This window comes from Pristiophorus japonicus, chromosome 21 (assembly GCF_044704955.1).
Source record: "Pristiophorus japonicus isolate sPriJap1 chromosome 21, sPriJap1.hap1, whole genome shotgun sequence".
Classification (NCBI taxonomy): domain Eukaryota; kingdom Metazoa; phylum Chordata; class Chondrichthyes; family Pristiophoridae; genus Pristiophorus; species Pristiophorus japonicus.
The window spans coordinates 92,884,662-92,898,745 of record NC_091997.1 but is presented as its reverse complement, the minus strand read 5'-3'; the positions used below and the strand labels follow the sequence as shown (position 1 = coordinate 92,898,745).

The window sequence follows — 14,084 nt, the reverse complement described above, 5'->3', positions numbered from 1 at the left end:
AGAAGCTCGACACCATCCAGGACAAAGCAGCCGCTTGATCAGCTGCCCATCCACCACCTTCAACATTCACTCCCTCCACCACCGGCACACCGTGGCTGCAGTGTGCACCATCTACAAGATGCACTGCAGCAACTCACCAAGGCTTCTTCGGCAGCACCTCCCAAACCTGCAACTTCTACCACCTCGAAGGACAAGGGCAGCAGGCGCATGGGAACATCACTACCTCCAAGTCACATACCATCCTGACTTAGAAATCATCGTCGCTGGGTCAAAATCCTGGAACTCCCTCCCTAACAGCACTGTGGGAGCACCTTCACCACACGGACTGCAGCGGTTCAAGAAGGCGGGTCACCACCGAGGGAAATTAGTGATTGGCATTAAATGCACCTCTTACAGGCAACACCCACGTCCCGAAAAAAACTCTCGAGCATTGAGTAAAAATCGAGGCTGACACTCCAGTGCAGTGCTGAAGGATTGCAACACTGTCGGAGATTCCGTCTTTTGGATGAGACGTTAAACAGAGTCCCTGTCTGCTCTCTCAGGTGACACTACTCAATGAAGAGCAGGGGGGAGTTCTCCCCGGTGTCCTGGCCAATATCTATCCCTCAACCAACATCACTTTTTTTTTAAATTATTTTATTGCTGTTTGTGGGAGCTTGCTGTGCACAAATTGGCTGCCATGTTCCCTACACAACTTTAAAAGCATTTCATTGGCTGTAAAGTGCTTTGGGACATCCTGAGGTCATAAACTGAAGTCTCTTATTTTCACCCATCTGGTTCGAAAGGAATGGCAATTAATTTCTGAACTTAATTTGTTTATTTCTGTTTGCGTTGTGTGAATGTGCCGAGACCCTGACCCCAAGCTGCACTCTGAATATTTACTGCTTTTCAATGTTTTCGTTACTCGTGGATTGTTTTATGAATCTGTGAAAACTGAAATAATTCAACGGGAAAGTTCAGAGATAGAAAATATGTGTCTAAAATGTAAACAGTACCTTATCACAAAGGCTTCAGCAGTGTCTGTATGCACTTGGCTCAAACAACAACCTCTACAATAGTATGTTTTAAAAACATTTCAACACTCCAATTGTGAAAGGTTTCTTCCCCCACCCCCAGACGTTAGCATTAACACAAGAACATAAAAAAACAATTTGCATTTATATAGCGCCTTTAATGTAATAAAACGTCCCAAGCCCCACACAGATATTAGGGCAGGTGAGCATAAATTTGGTTAAAGAGGAGCATTTTAAAGGTTGAGATTTGAGGAGGAAATTTCAGAGCTTGGGGCCCAGGTAGCTGAAGGCACTGCCACCAAATCTGGAGTGATGCAAACCAGGGATGCTCAAGAAGCCAGAATTGGAGGAGTGTAGAGATCTTGGATGGTTGTAGGGCAGGAGAAGGTTACAGAGGCAAGATGATGGAGGGATTTGAGGCTACATTTCACGGAGGGTGCAAGGTGGGAGGCCGGCCAGCAGAGCATTGAAATAACTGAATCTAGAGGTAACAAAGGCGTGAAATGAGGGTTTCAAATGCAGATGAGCTAAGGCAAGGGGTGGAGACGGACGATGTTCCGGAGGTGACATTAGAAACATAGACAATAGGTGCAGGAGTAGGCCATTCGGCCCTTCGAGCCTGCACCACCATTCAATAAGATTATGACTGATCATTCCCTCAGTACCCCTTTCTTGCTTTTTCTCTGTACCCCTTGATCCCTTTAGCCATAAGGGCCATATCTAACTCCCTCTTGAATATATCCAACGAACTAGCATCAACAACTCTCTGCGGTAGAGAATTCCATAGGTTAACAACTCTGAGTGAAGAAGTTTCTCCTCATCTCGGTCCTAAATGGCTTACCCCTTATCCTTAGACTGTGTCCCCTGGTTCTGGACTTCCCCAACATCAGGACCATTCTTCCTGCATCTAACCTGTCCAGTCCCGTCAGAATTTTGTATGTTTCTATGAGATCCCCCCTCATTCTTCTAAACTCCAGTGAATACAGGCCTAGTGATTGGAGCGGGGTGCTCAAGGTTGTTCTGTTTAATGGACAGGGTTGAACGTGTGTGGTACAGCGGGAGCTCTCAGTTATAGGCTGGTCTTGGAAGATCCTGGCTCTCTCGCTGCTCAAATGCCCGTCGTTTCACATCCTCTCTCATGGGCGTTGGTTTGTGGTTGCACGCGAGCGAGCACCCTCTAACAGCTCGCCCACTGGCCATAGGGGAGCCCAGACCACGGGTGCCTGTGGGCTGTATCACCACGGGTGCCTGTGGGCTGTATCACCACGGGTATTTGTGGGCTATATCACCATGGGCATTACAACTGAGCCCAGTCCTGCCCCTTGTCCAATGTCCATATCCAAAGGGTTTTCCAGTAGAGGAGATTGGAAAGTGAAGAGGAGCAGGAAGCCTGGCCAATTTTCCTCTCCATGGCCCAATGGCACGAAGACCTATTGTCGTTCTCATTGCCACTCTGAGATCAGCTGACACAACACAAAAAAAGGATCAAATCTGCAATCATCCTGATCTGATTGGTCAGGATCACGTAAGGTATGTCTACCCATCTGGCTACTAGGGAACCCTGAACTTTGTCCATTTGACTAAAACCATGCAGTGTGACGTGTGCGTTAAGTTAGTGTATCTAGAGTGGAGTTTGTTTCATCATCAAGTTCTGTTTGCATCACCGGATGGGTTATCTGCATTTTGAACTACATACCATTGAAATCATTGATAAAGAATTTCAAACTTTGAGTGAATTTGAACTTTGGCTGCTGTTTTACACCCAGTGCAGAAAATGTGATTCTAGAATCAGGAGCTCATTGGATGATACAGAATGAACATCTCATTAACATGGGTTTCAACATTTGGATTGTTATGTCATCACTTTTAAGTGATTCGTGATTTATTTTCTTTCAGCCATTGAATAAATGTCAAGCTCTCGTCCGAAGGGAATCTGTTGTTAATTTGGAAAATTTCAGAAAGTTATATATCCGAAGGAAATGGAAAGTAGGTGAAATTCACCTCCAATATGATACCAAAATAATCGTTTCTATCACTTATTGTTAATCGCCTCACGGAGCTTCCTTTGTAACTAATAACTCTACTTTTTCTTTTCAGCTAACTTATAGGATTGTAACATTTTGCAATCATTTGACTCGTTCATTCCTGAAGAAAGATTATCTAAAGAAGGCAGAAGCTTCGGTAGGTAGAGCAGTAGTAATGGATCTTATCCTCAAGTGTCTCTTCTCAACTTTTAAGTACCCACCTCCAAGATAATGGGTTGCGTTTTCCTCTTATTTCCCTTCGAGTTTAATAACCCTGACAGCTACTGTCGTAAGATGGTGGGTGGGTGAGTGGTTTTGCTGCAGCCGATTTTGTGCGCTCCTGTTTAAGAACTTGCCCTTTCTCACAGCTGCTGCTGTTGAAACTCGGTCTCTCTCTGGTCCTGCTAGTCCTACTCCACAATTTACAAACCACCATTTATTCAGAGCATCACAACTGGAGTTCTCGCCCACCTGCCCCATCCTGGCCAAGCCTCTGTGTACCCCCCATGTGGCAGTGACTCTCCTTGTCCTTGTTTTCCAATCCTTATATCACCCTAGCTCTGATTATTACCCACATGTACTTTTTCTCCTCCGATAAATTGTTTTTCCATTTCTCTCACCAGCCACTCTGATGCTAGTTTAGTGACAAACTGTGGGCCCTTGCACATTAGGAACTAGATTGAGATTGTCTCAACTCGTTCATGTCAGACCCTGTCCGCTATCAGATAAAGGAGCCTTTCACTCCAATACTCTGGGCTAGATTCGAACACTGGTTCCAGGGTGAGAGCCAGTATCTAACCCACCATCATCTGCTTTTCTCCCTGTCCCTTTATAAAAAGACATTTCTATTTCTAATCATACGGACCAAAAAATAACTTTTTTTCCCCCTTTCAATGGGCCGTGGCTCAGTGGGCAGCACTCTTGCCTCGGAGTCAGCAGATTGTAGGTTCAAGTCCCACTCCAGAGACTTGAGCACAAAATCTATTCTGACATGGCAGTGCAGTGCTGCACTGTCGGAGGTGCCGTCTTTCAGATGAGACGTTAAACCGAGGCCTCACCTGAATTGATGTAAAAGATCCCATGGCATGATTTTGAAGAAGAGCAGGGGCAGTTATCCCCGGTGCCCCGGCCAATATTTATCCCTCAATCAACAAACAGATTATCTGGTCATTATCACATTGCTGTTTGTGGGAGCTTGCTGTGCGATTAAAAATCCCTGCTGCATTTCCCACAGTGGCTTCTCTTCAAAAGTCCATAATTGGTTGTAAAGCGCTTTGGAACATCCTGAGGTTGTGAAAAGATACAAGTTTTTCTTTTGCTGTTTTTAGAGACAGTACGAAAGCGACAATGAAGATGAGAGTATCAAAAGAAGAGCATTGAGGCCAAGGAGACGCAGCAGCACATCGTAGAGCAGCGTCTGACCGTGTTATACTGACGAGGAGCAGGCCCCAGGGCAGCTTTCGTGCTGTACTGTATTAGAATGAAGCAAACCTGAGCCACAGCTCTTTCTCAAAGTGGACAAGTGCCACTGTGAACACGTGCACACATTGGATGAATGATGGGTAGGCCTGTGCTACCAACAGTAATGTTTTCATTGATGAGGCACTTTGGAAGGAAAAGCGTGCAATATATTTTTTACAACTCGTACTTTTTTTTTCTGTTTAGACTTGCATTTGTTGTTTAAGGTTTTAAGAATCACAGTCCAGTCTTGCTCATATACCACTCTTGTGATTGTTCCAACACTTTGCACCACAGGAACAGTGAGATGCAGTTCCCTGCCCACGTGATGGGCTCTCCATTCAGACATGTCGCTGTGGGCAGCTTGTGGAGACCAGACACTTGGCCACAGGGCAATGGGGCTGGGGAGGGAAGAGAAAGGGCTGGAGGGAGCTGTAGGTTTCGGGTAGTTCTGTTTAAACCGTATGTCCTACAGTGCGAGTAGGGACATTTCACTTGTGTGTGGGTGCTGGGAGAATCCTGGCCTAGGATAGGAATAGTGTTTACTCTGTCAGAATGGTCAACCGGCAGGCTGTGAGTAGAGGGTGACGGAATATGTGGAGCATTGGTGAAGGGGAGGCCCCACTTCGAGACCTGGGCCCATCCACTGTCACTAACCTTCGGTTTTATGTCATTATTGCTTTCGATAGTTTTAGATTTTAGACTTTTTTAAAAAAAATCTACAATATTGATTAAATTAGCAATTTTATATGATACAACATAATGCTTACTGCATGAGATCTGAAATGATTGTTTTATATATACATTTAAGGAAAGTAAATAGAGAAACTATTACTGGTGTATTTAATCTCAACAGGAATTTTAAAGAGTGGCACGTTCAAAATGTTGAAAAGCATGTTCTAAATCCTAGCATGTTTGGACACTGTTACAATTCACAGGAACGCTAGAGAAAGCATTGCACCTTTAATAGTCACCCTTACTGATAACTATACGTATAGCAGCAGAAAGCTATTGCTAGTGCAGGTTTTCAATGTCTGTAATACCACGCAGATGATGCCTGATGCCTGGAATTCATTGCCTTACGCAGCTTGAACTATCCATTCTGCCTGTTTAGTTTACATAAGCAGACCTGCCGGGTCAATAATATCTTCGCCCCAACCACCCAAATCTTCGTGACTTATCTTTGCAAAGTGAATTTTAGTTTCACCGATTTATATAATAAAGAACAAAACTTTTACAATTAAGTAAATAGACTTTGTCTGTCAGCAAAAGTTAAGTGCTTAATTAGTGTTTTCAGACTTGAATTGTTGCCAATGTAGTGAAGAGGTATTGTTCATTCAATAACAATGCACCATAGGGACTCTCTTATACAATGACAATTGTGCTGTGATTCTCATGGGTCTGTGTCTGTGGATAAGTGTCATACGTTAAGCAGAATCCATACATGTTGAACTGTCAGAATTCCCCGCTGTCCCGCAACACTCTGGCTTTATCGAATTCCTGGTCATTGCACCGGACTTTTGGTTTCTTTCATCTGAAAACTCTGGGAGGAAGACACAAATTCTACATCATTAGGAAGCAAGTGTTCGAACATATTCAGATCCATTTTGTGGTTCAATGAGCGTGTGAGATGGTACGAGAGAGAGTACGAAAACCCTCTTGCCTCCCGATTTATACTGGTCAGATGAAAAAGTCGTGGTCAGATCTCGACACAACCAGGGGAGGAAATAAGCTGCATAAAAACCTTGAGGTTCTATTTGAACAGACCATTTCAACAGTAATTTGAATTATGCCCAATTCTAAATGTTATACATGGAGATACAGGGCTAGATCTGACTGGTTAAACTGAGAGTAGCTGCGAATGAGGTTACAGATTTGATTCCGCTCTGTATTGAATTATTTGAGTTAGGCTGTGTTTGAGAGAAGTAGTGTTGGATCCGGAGGTTGGGAATTAACTCCCGATCAAAGTGTTGCAAGGACATGTTCTGGCCTGTGTGGAGCACCGTGCCCATTTGGTGATTTCCTTCTAATGACGTCATGAAACTGCTCATAATGAGCACCTTTGGTAGATCACAGCTGCATCATCGTGGGAAGATGAACCCCATTGGCACGTCAGTGCAATGAAGGTCTTGCCCCTGGCTGCTAGTGATGGTGATGTTACAAGGTGCTTGGGGCTCTGAAAACTCAGTGTGCAGCTCCGGAAAGGGGGTGTGTGAGGAGTGCAAGGTGGATAAGATGGCACTTGCCTTCATTCCCAAGTAGTGACTGTGTGTGGGTTCCCTATTCCAGCCAGTGACTCCGAGACTAGGCTGCCCATCGTAAACAGTAACTTGAGTTTGCAGAGAAGTTCTTATTCGCAGGAAGGTAACCCCCAGGTACTGTACAGGAAGCAAAGGTATATAATGGACACTGAGCCGAGAAATCGAGGGGGATGGGGAGACTAGGGTGGTGAAGAGGAGGATTTTAGAAGGCCTTTAAAAGTAGGGAATGAGATGTAAAATGGAAGGAACAGGGTAGAGAAATTCAGAGGGCAGGAGTTTAATGGTTGAATACCGGAGATGGAGAAAGGGGTGAAATGTCCAGTGTTTAAGGAGTGGGTGCAGGATGTAAGGGGGGAGGGGGATCACTAACGTAGGGTGGAGTCTATACATGGAGTAGGATGAAAATTAGGTTGAATGTTTTGAAATAGACACAGGTCACCATTGGAGCTCGGTGTGGGTAGGACTCGGTTTGGGTGGGACGGTGTGGATGTGGGGTGGGGGGGTTGGGACTCTGTGGGGTTGTGGATGGGGGGTGGGACTCTGTGGGGATGGGGGGGTGAGTGGGGGGGGGTGGGATGGTGTGGGTGGGGTGTGGGTGGGGGGTTGGGACTCTGTGGGGGTGGGACTCTGGGGCAGTTGTGGATGGGGGGTGGGACTCTGGGGATGGGGGGGTGAGTGGAGGGGGGGGGTGAGTGGAGGGATGGGACTTGGGGGTGGTGGGACGGTGGGGATGGGGATGGGGGGGTGGGACTCTGGGGGTGGGGGGGTGGGTCTCGGTGGGGATGGGGGGGTGAGTGGGGGGATGGGACTTGGGGGTGGTGGGACAGTGGGGGTGGGGGATGGGGGGGTGGGACTCTGGGGGTTGTGGATGGGGGGGTGGGACTCTGTAGGGATGGGGGGGGTGAGTGGAGGGGGGTGGGACTCTGTAGGGATGGGGGGGGTGGGACTCGGTGGGGATGGGGGGGGGTGGATGGGGGTAGGGGATTGGAAGTCTGGGGGGGTGGGACTCGGTGGGGGTTGTGGATGGGGAGGTGGGGAGGGGTGGGTGGGACTCGGTGGATGAGGGTGACACTTGTTTTGGATGAGCTGAAGATTGTGGAGAGCTGATGTGCGAAAAGCCAACGAGAAGGTTGGGGATGTCGAGCCTTGTAGTGAACAAGGCTGTGGACTCTGGTCTCCCCAGCAGAAAGTGAGAGATGAGGCAAGGGTAGGGGATGTAAAGGTGAGAGAAAGTGCTGTTGGTGATGGAGTGGATGTGAGGGAAGAGGAGGTCGCTGAGATTTTGCTTCTGATGGCACAGGATGGGGGTCGGGCTTCAGTGTGGAAGCTTGCCGATGCTGACAGAAGTTCAAGTAAGAAAAATCTAGTTTAACCCTTTGGTTGGGGCATTGGAGGCACATCCTTAGTCTCCTTAACCTGAGGAGCCCAGAAATCAGCCAGTCCAGGTTCTGAACTGTTGTGCTGTGAATTAGACATGGAGGCAGAGAAGGTGGGTGAAACTGTTCCTCTTTATGTTGCTCACTCTCCCGAGCAGCAAGCAAGGTGCCCCACTTGTTCAGGTTCAGGGGTGGGTGCCGGATACTCCTACTGAATGGACTGCTCACAGGTGCCTACAATCCATTTCCACACTTCTCGAATCTGTTTCTGAATGAATTGATTTGAAAAATGCTGGAGAGGGAACGGGTGGGGTTGGGGACACATACAAAGGTAACATCTGATCGAAGTCCAGAGTGGCAGCATTGTCCCAGCTGTGGAACTTCCCCAATGGCTGGGCAGGTACATTGGCAGCAGAATAAAGTAGGGTCATGTCAAATGGCCAGCTGTTGTGTTTTCAAACTGATATTCGGGGCAGTCTTGTCTGGCTCTTGCTCTCGCTCTCTCTCTCTCTCTCTCTCTCTCTCTCTCTCTCTGGTTCTCTCTCTCTCTCTCTCTCTGTGTCTGTGTGTGTGTGTGTCTCTCTCTCTCAATGTCTCTCTATGTCTATGTCTATGTTTTGTGTATGTGTCTCTCTCCTGTGACATCATCGAGTTAATCTGAATATATTAAAACTGACTGCTCAAAAACAACCCAGCTTATAAGCCTAGTGAGATGTGGGAATGAGTTAAGACTGAAAGGCAGTGGATTGTGGGCTCTCTTTAACCAAAGCTGAAGCTGTGCCCAACATTGCACTTTCATTGCAGTGGGGAAAAACCCGAGGTACATAAAGGCGTAGTCTGCAGCAGTGGGGATCTAGAAATTACTGGAGGCAGCGAGAGGGTGCAAGGCATGAGATTTATTAACCGAAGCCTGGGGCATTTCTGGCCTTTTGGCTAAGAGCATTGGCGCAGAGTGATCCTTGAATGGGCCCAAGGTGACCTCTGGCGTTTGTGATTTGACAAAGAATTGGAACGATTGGCTACGAATTTCAAAAAAAAAAAAAAAAAAATTCTGGCATTTTGGAGGCTTCTCGGCCTTTTGGCTAAGATCATGCGTAACTGACCTGACAGGGGAGTAACCACCATAACCCCAAGGTGGTTCTCCCTGGATCAGGAAGGTATATGCTTGCTTTTTGGAAATAGGAGGTGGGTGGGGTGGCTTGACCCATCCACCTCCACTGAGGTGTGTGGGGGGCCTGACCCATCCACCTCCATGGCACGAACCTGGTATTGCAGTACTTCCAGGAACGATGCAGTGGCTCTAGGCCTTTTGGCTAAGAGCATTGGCGCAGAGTGATCCTTGATGTGTGCAAGGTGACCTCTGGCGTTTGTGATTTGACAAAGAATTGGAACGATTGGCTACGAATTTCCAAAAAAAAAAAAAATTCTGGCATTTTGGAATTTTTGCTGTTTTCTGCCTTTTCAAATCAAAAATAATTTACCTCAGAGATACAGGTTATTAACGTGACAATCATTGTAGCGACTTCAATCCACCACTGCAGAGTGCAGTTCCAGGTTTGCTCGGGATGTGACCCGGGTGATCAGACTGGGATTGTACCTGCCGCTCGCCGCCCCCTGCTGGACCCGCTGGGGTTTGCGTGGTCAGAGTTTCCTGCCTCCAACCACTCAACCCAGACACCCATTCCCCATCTCCAACGCTTTAATAACTAATAAACAAAGATTTGTTTCAAAGAATATATTTTAAAAGCCATAATTTCTGAATGCCTCTTTTCTTCCATGTTGCTCCCAGTAATGTTCCTCCCCTAACCCCGAGCCACACTCTACTCGACCCCCAGAGGGGAGTGGGCTGATCTTTTTGTAATAAATTAATGGCCTGTAATTTGCGATCAGTGGTGAAGCAAAGGTGTTCGCCATCTCTGTGGCGAGAAGTTTGGCTTTTCCGACATGCAGCTGAGATCAGCGCGAGTTAATGGGGAATACATAAGAAATAGGAGCAGGAGTTGGCCATACGGCCCCTCGAGCCTACTCTGCCATTCAATACGATCATGGCTGATCTGATCATGGACTCAGCTCCACTTCCCTGCCCGCTCCCCATAACCCTTTATTCCCTTATCGCTCCAAAATCTGTCTATCTCCAGCTTAAATATATTCAATGACCCAGTCTCCACAGCTCTCTGGGGCAGAGAATTCCACAGATTTACAACCCTCAGAAGAAATTCCTCCTCATCTCAGTTTTAAATGGGCGGTCCCTTATTCTAAGACTATGTTCTCTAGTTTTAGTTTCCCCTATGAGTGGAAATATCCTCTTTGCATCCACCTTGTCGAGCCCCCTCATTACCTTTATAAGTTTCAATAAAATCCCTAACACCAGCGGCTCTGACATCAACCGGCTGTGTAAGCAGCCAATCACAACGCAGAATGCTCAACCAACGAGAACCAGGAAGTGAAGAAGCTCATTTTATTCTGACTTTTTAAAAAAAAATGTTAGAGTAAAACAAAGATTGGGGCTCTCACAAGGGGAAAAGGTAAACCTGAAATAATGAACGAACAAATATATATAATATATAATTAAAAAAAAATTTACGTTTCTTAAATTGTAACTTTTATTAAAATGGAGAAATTTGACACTCCACAAAATTAAAATTTGTTTTTTGGGGTCATAACATTTGTACAGCAGTCAATGCACAGTTAAAACCCCAGTTACACCTAAACCAACAATGTCGAACATTTAATGGGTTAAATGCAGCGATGTTACTGCGGAAAAGGCCAAGTTTCCATCAGTTTCATTGATTTCCCTGATTACACATTCCACGGATTGGCCACGATGGGGGAGGGAGAGGCAACAGCACAGCCAGTGTCAGGGCTGTGAATGACTGACACTGGCTGTTAGGATGCGATTGGTTTGGTGTTATTACCCAGATTGTAGGCCATACTGAAGGAGGTCGCCTCCCTTCACTGGGCTTACTGTCCTCCACAGGTACTGACTGAAACGGCATCTCCTGAGGCCATCCTGTGTTTTGTGAGCGGAGATTTAGCCCTTTCCCAGGCAAATCGGAAGTTCCCAGGATCTGGGGGTGCTGCTGGTGATTGAGCCCATCATGCTAATCTGCGAACTGAAACTTTTGCAGCATGCATTTACAATAATCCCAAGTGGCAGCACAGTCTGCACAAGACCCAACTGGTTCACTCTGGCATTTCCCCCAGGCCCAATCCCCATGGCTCCCCACAGGCAGGAACAGGTTACCTGTTTCATAAACATCAAGTATCTTCAGGAGGGATCCGACCATTAACCTTTTTCCTCTTTTACTTCTAAGCAGCCTGCAGTGCTGCTCAAACATTTTCTGTTGAAACCGTCAAAACCCAGGCCAGAAATTCATGGGATTAGGGGAGCAACATTGAATGCATTTTATGACCATTCTCTCTGCTATTTTAATGCAGGATTTTCAGCCCAGATCACACTTTCATCCCATCAGAGATTTATTTTCCTGGACTTGAAATAAAAATAATTACGCACAACAAACATTTTTACAACATTAACATGAAAAGGCAATGGTTTGCAGGAGCAGACTAATTGTTGTGCTTTCAGGTGACCTGACTGACTGACTCTCCAGTCTAAAGCTGATTATTAATGTCCCTCCTTGCAATTGGCTGTGAGTATTGACTCTTGTAATATGGACAGTGTAGGCTATCCCCCCAGTCACTGCATAACATGGAAATCGGCACTTGGTGCATGTGAATATACTGCAAACTACTTTCTCACTTACACTCTCACACATACACACACGCACACACACACACACACACACGCACAGACACACATACACACACGCACAGACACACATACACACACGCACAGACACACACACACACACACACAATCGTACACTAAAGCAAAATCGTGAATGTGGAAATCTCTATTTTTCACAAGTCAATCACTGGAATTTAGAAGAATGAGCGGGGATCTCATAGAAACATAAAATTCTGACGGGATTGTACAGGTTAGATACAGGAAGAATGTTCCCGATGTTGGGGAAGTCCAGAACCAGGGGTCACAGTCTAAGGATAAGGGGTAAGCCATATAGGACTGAAATGAGGAGAAACTTTTTCACTCAGAATTGTGAACCTGTGGAATTCTCTACCACAGAAAGTTGTTGAGGCCAGTTCGTTCGATATATTCAAAAGAGAGTTAAATATGGCCCTTACAGCTAAAGGAATCGAGGGGTATGGAGAGAAAGCAGGAATGGGGTACTGAGGTTGATGATATCAGCCATGATCATATTGAATGGTGGTGCAGGCTCGAAGGGCCGAATGGCCTACTCCTGCACTTATTTTCTAGGTTTCACCATGCTGACCCACTCCTTATTATACTTCCAACCCAAGGCAATTCTGCCAAGTTGAGTGGCAGGAATTTGCAGATAAAGCCAGTGACTATATTCCCACCAGGGAACATCCTCTGCTCAAAAACTAAATGCTGCAACCAGAAAATCAGCCTCCACCTTGAGTTCAGAATGTTCCTTCGTGTAAAACCAGTATTTTTAATGCTGCATATTAGCAGTTTATTAACTTCCTTGGGGACAAGTGTTAAACAAACATCCCTATAAATAAAACCCTTAGAAACCATTAGCTCATCTTGAAAATCTGCTTCACGTTGCTGTGGGCGATAGCAGCATTGGGGCTGTAGCCCAGCCTGCGACTGAATCTGATTATTGATACCGGCCGCCTCTGATCCCCGAGAGGCTGCTGTCGTCTTGTGTAACACGAGTAGGGCGATAGATAGGGCGAAACGCTGTATTGTCAGCTTAACATATTGACAGTTGGCCTGCAACTTGGATGGAAACAATGAATTGATGCCACTGCAATGAACTTGATACCTGAGAGTTTCACATTTGGGATTAGAGGTACCTGTAATTCAATGGGACCTGTTAGTGTGGTATTTCTAAATCCGCTCTTGATCCCAAGCCCAAATACAGGGAAGGAACCCTTTAAAGTATAACACCTGTCAAGACAACCTCATTTCAAATCTGACAGCAACGCCTGCAGCAAGGCTTGCCTCAGATTGATCAACCCAACCTTCTGAAGATTAGATAACCTTGCCACATATCCTGTGGAAGTGATTGAATCTATTCAATCTGTTTACTGGTGATTCTGGTTCTAAATCGGCTTTGCTGTAGGAAGGATACTGATATATTACATTTTAATTGATGAGTTTTGATGAATAGTTGTGTTAAAGTGACTCAGACACAGGAAAGAACACCTAATCTCATCAGTTTCTGCAGCACTCGCTTTGCTACAACTTCGGTAAAAATTATTCTTTGTCAATTTTGGAGGCTGAGTATTTTATAGTAATCGAGAACTGCAAGGCACCATGGAACATATCCTTAGTCATAATATTCTTTGACTTAACATACAGATTGTAATCGTGTGTATTGTGTTGTGCTGCTGAAATGTTAGTGGAGTCCTCAAAGGTGTGATGGTTATTCTTGGGCCTTCCCAGCGATTCTGGCTGTGTTGCTCTATCGGGGTGATAGTTTCAGGTGAGTGCTCCCAGTGAGGGGCAGCACAGGTTGGGATCGGCAGCACTGGCCGTGCCCAATCCTGGAAACACTTCTTGTATCCTGCAAGTGTTTTTTAATGACAACTTCAACATGTGTCTTCACTGGACAGTCCTGTTCCATTCCACCTGAGAAAGTACATTGCAGTAACTTACTAGGAGGTCACCCCAGAATCTGCATAATGCTGTATGGTCAAGACATTTTCTCGATAATTTATTCATGTCATACTTAAAACTATAACTATGTACATTGTGAAACTTCTGCCTCACCAAGCAGCTGCCAGAGTTCCTGGAGTGCCTCACTTGTACACTGCAGGGGCAGATTGAGAACCACAAAGGGACAACTGCTGATGTGTGAGATTTGCACATGGGCTTTTACTCAAATGTTGCAATTACAATCT

General features: G+C 45.8%; 1 protein-coding gene and 1 pseudogene across 1 annotated transcript in view; both read left to right on the top strand.

The window, feature by feature from the left end:
- Window positions 1-7,160, top strand: part of dapk2b (death-associated protein kinase 2b) — a 187,820-nt gene extending 180,660 nt beyond the window's left edge. Inside the window, exons 10-12 of the mRNA XM_070865236.1 lie at window positions 2,910-2,999; window positions 3,111-3,194; window positions 4,366-7,160. Of these exons, the coding sequence (XP_070721337.1) occupies window positions 2,910-2,999; window positions 3,111-3,194; window positions 4,366-4,446 (255 nt within the window). The 3' untranslated portion in view covers window positions 4,447-7,160. The remainder of the gene's footprint in view (window positions 1-2,909; window positions 3,000-3,110; window positions 3,195-4,365) is intronic.
- Window positions 7,161-9,194: 2,034 nt separating this feature from the next.
- LOC139234261 (U2 spliceosomal RNA) lies at window positions 9,195-9,432 on the top strand (annotated as a pseudogene).
- The last annotated feature ends 4,652 nt before the right edge of the window (window positions 9,433-14,084 follow it).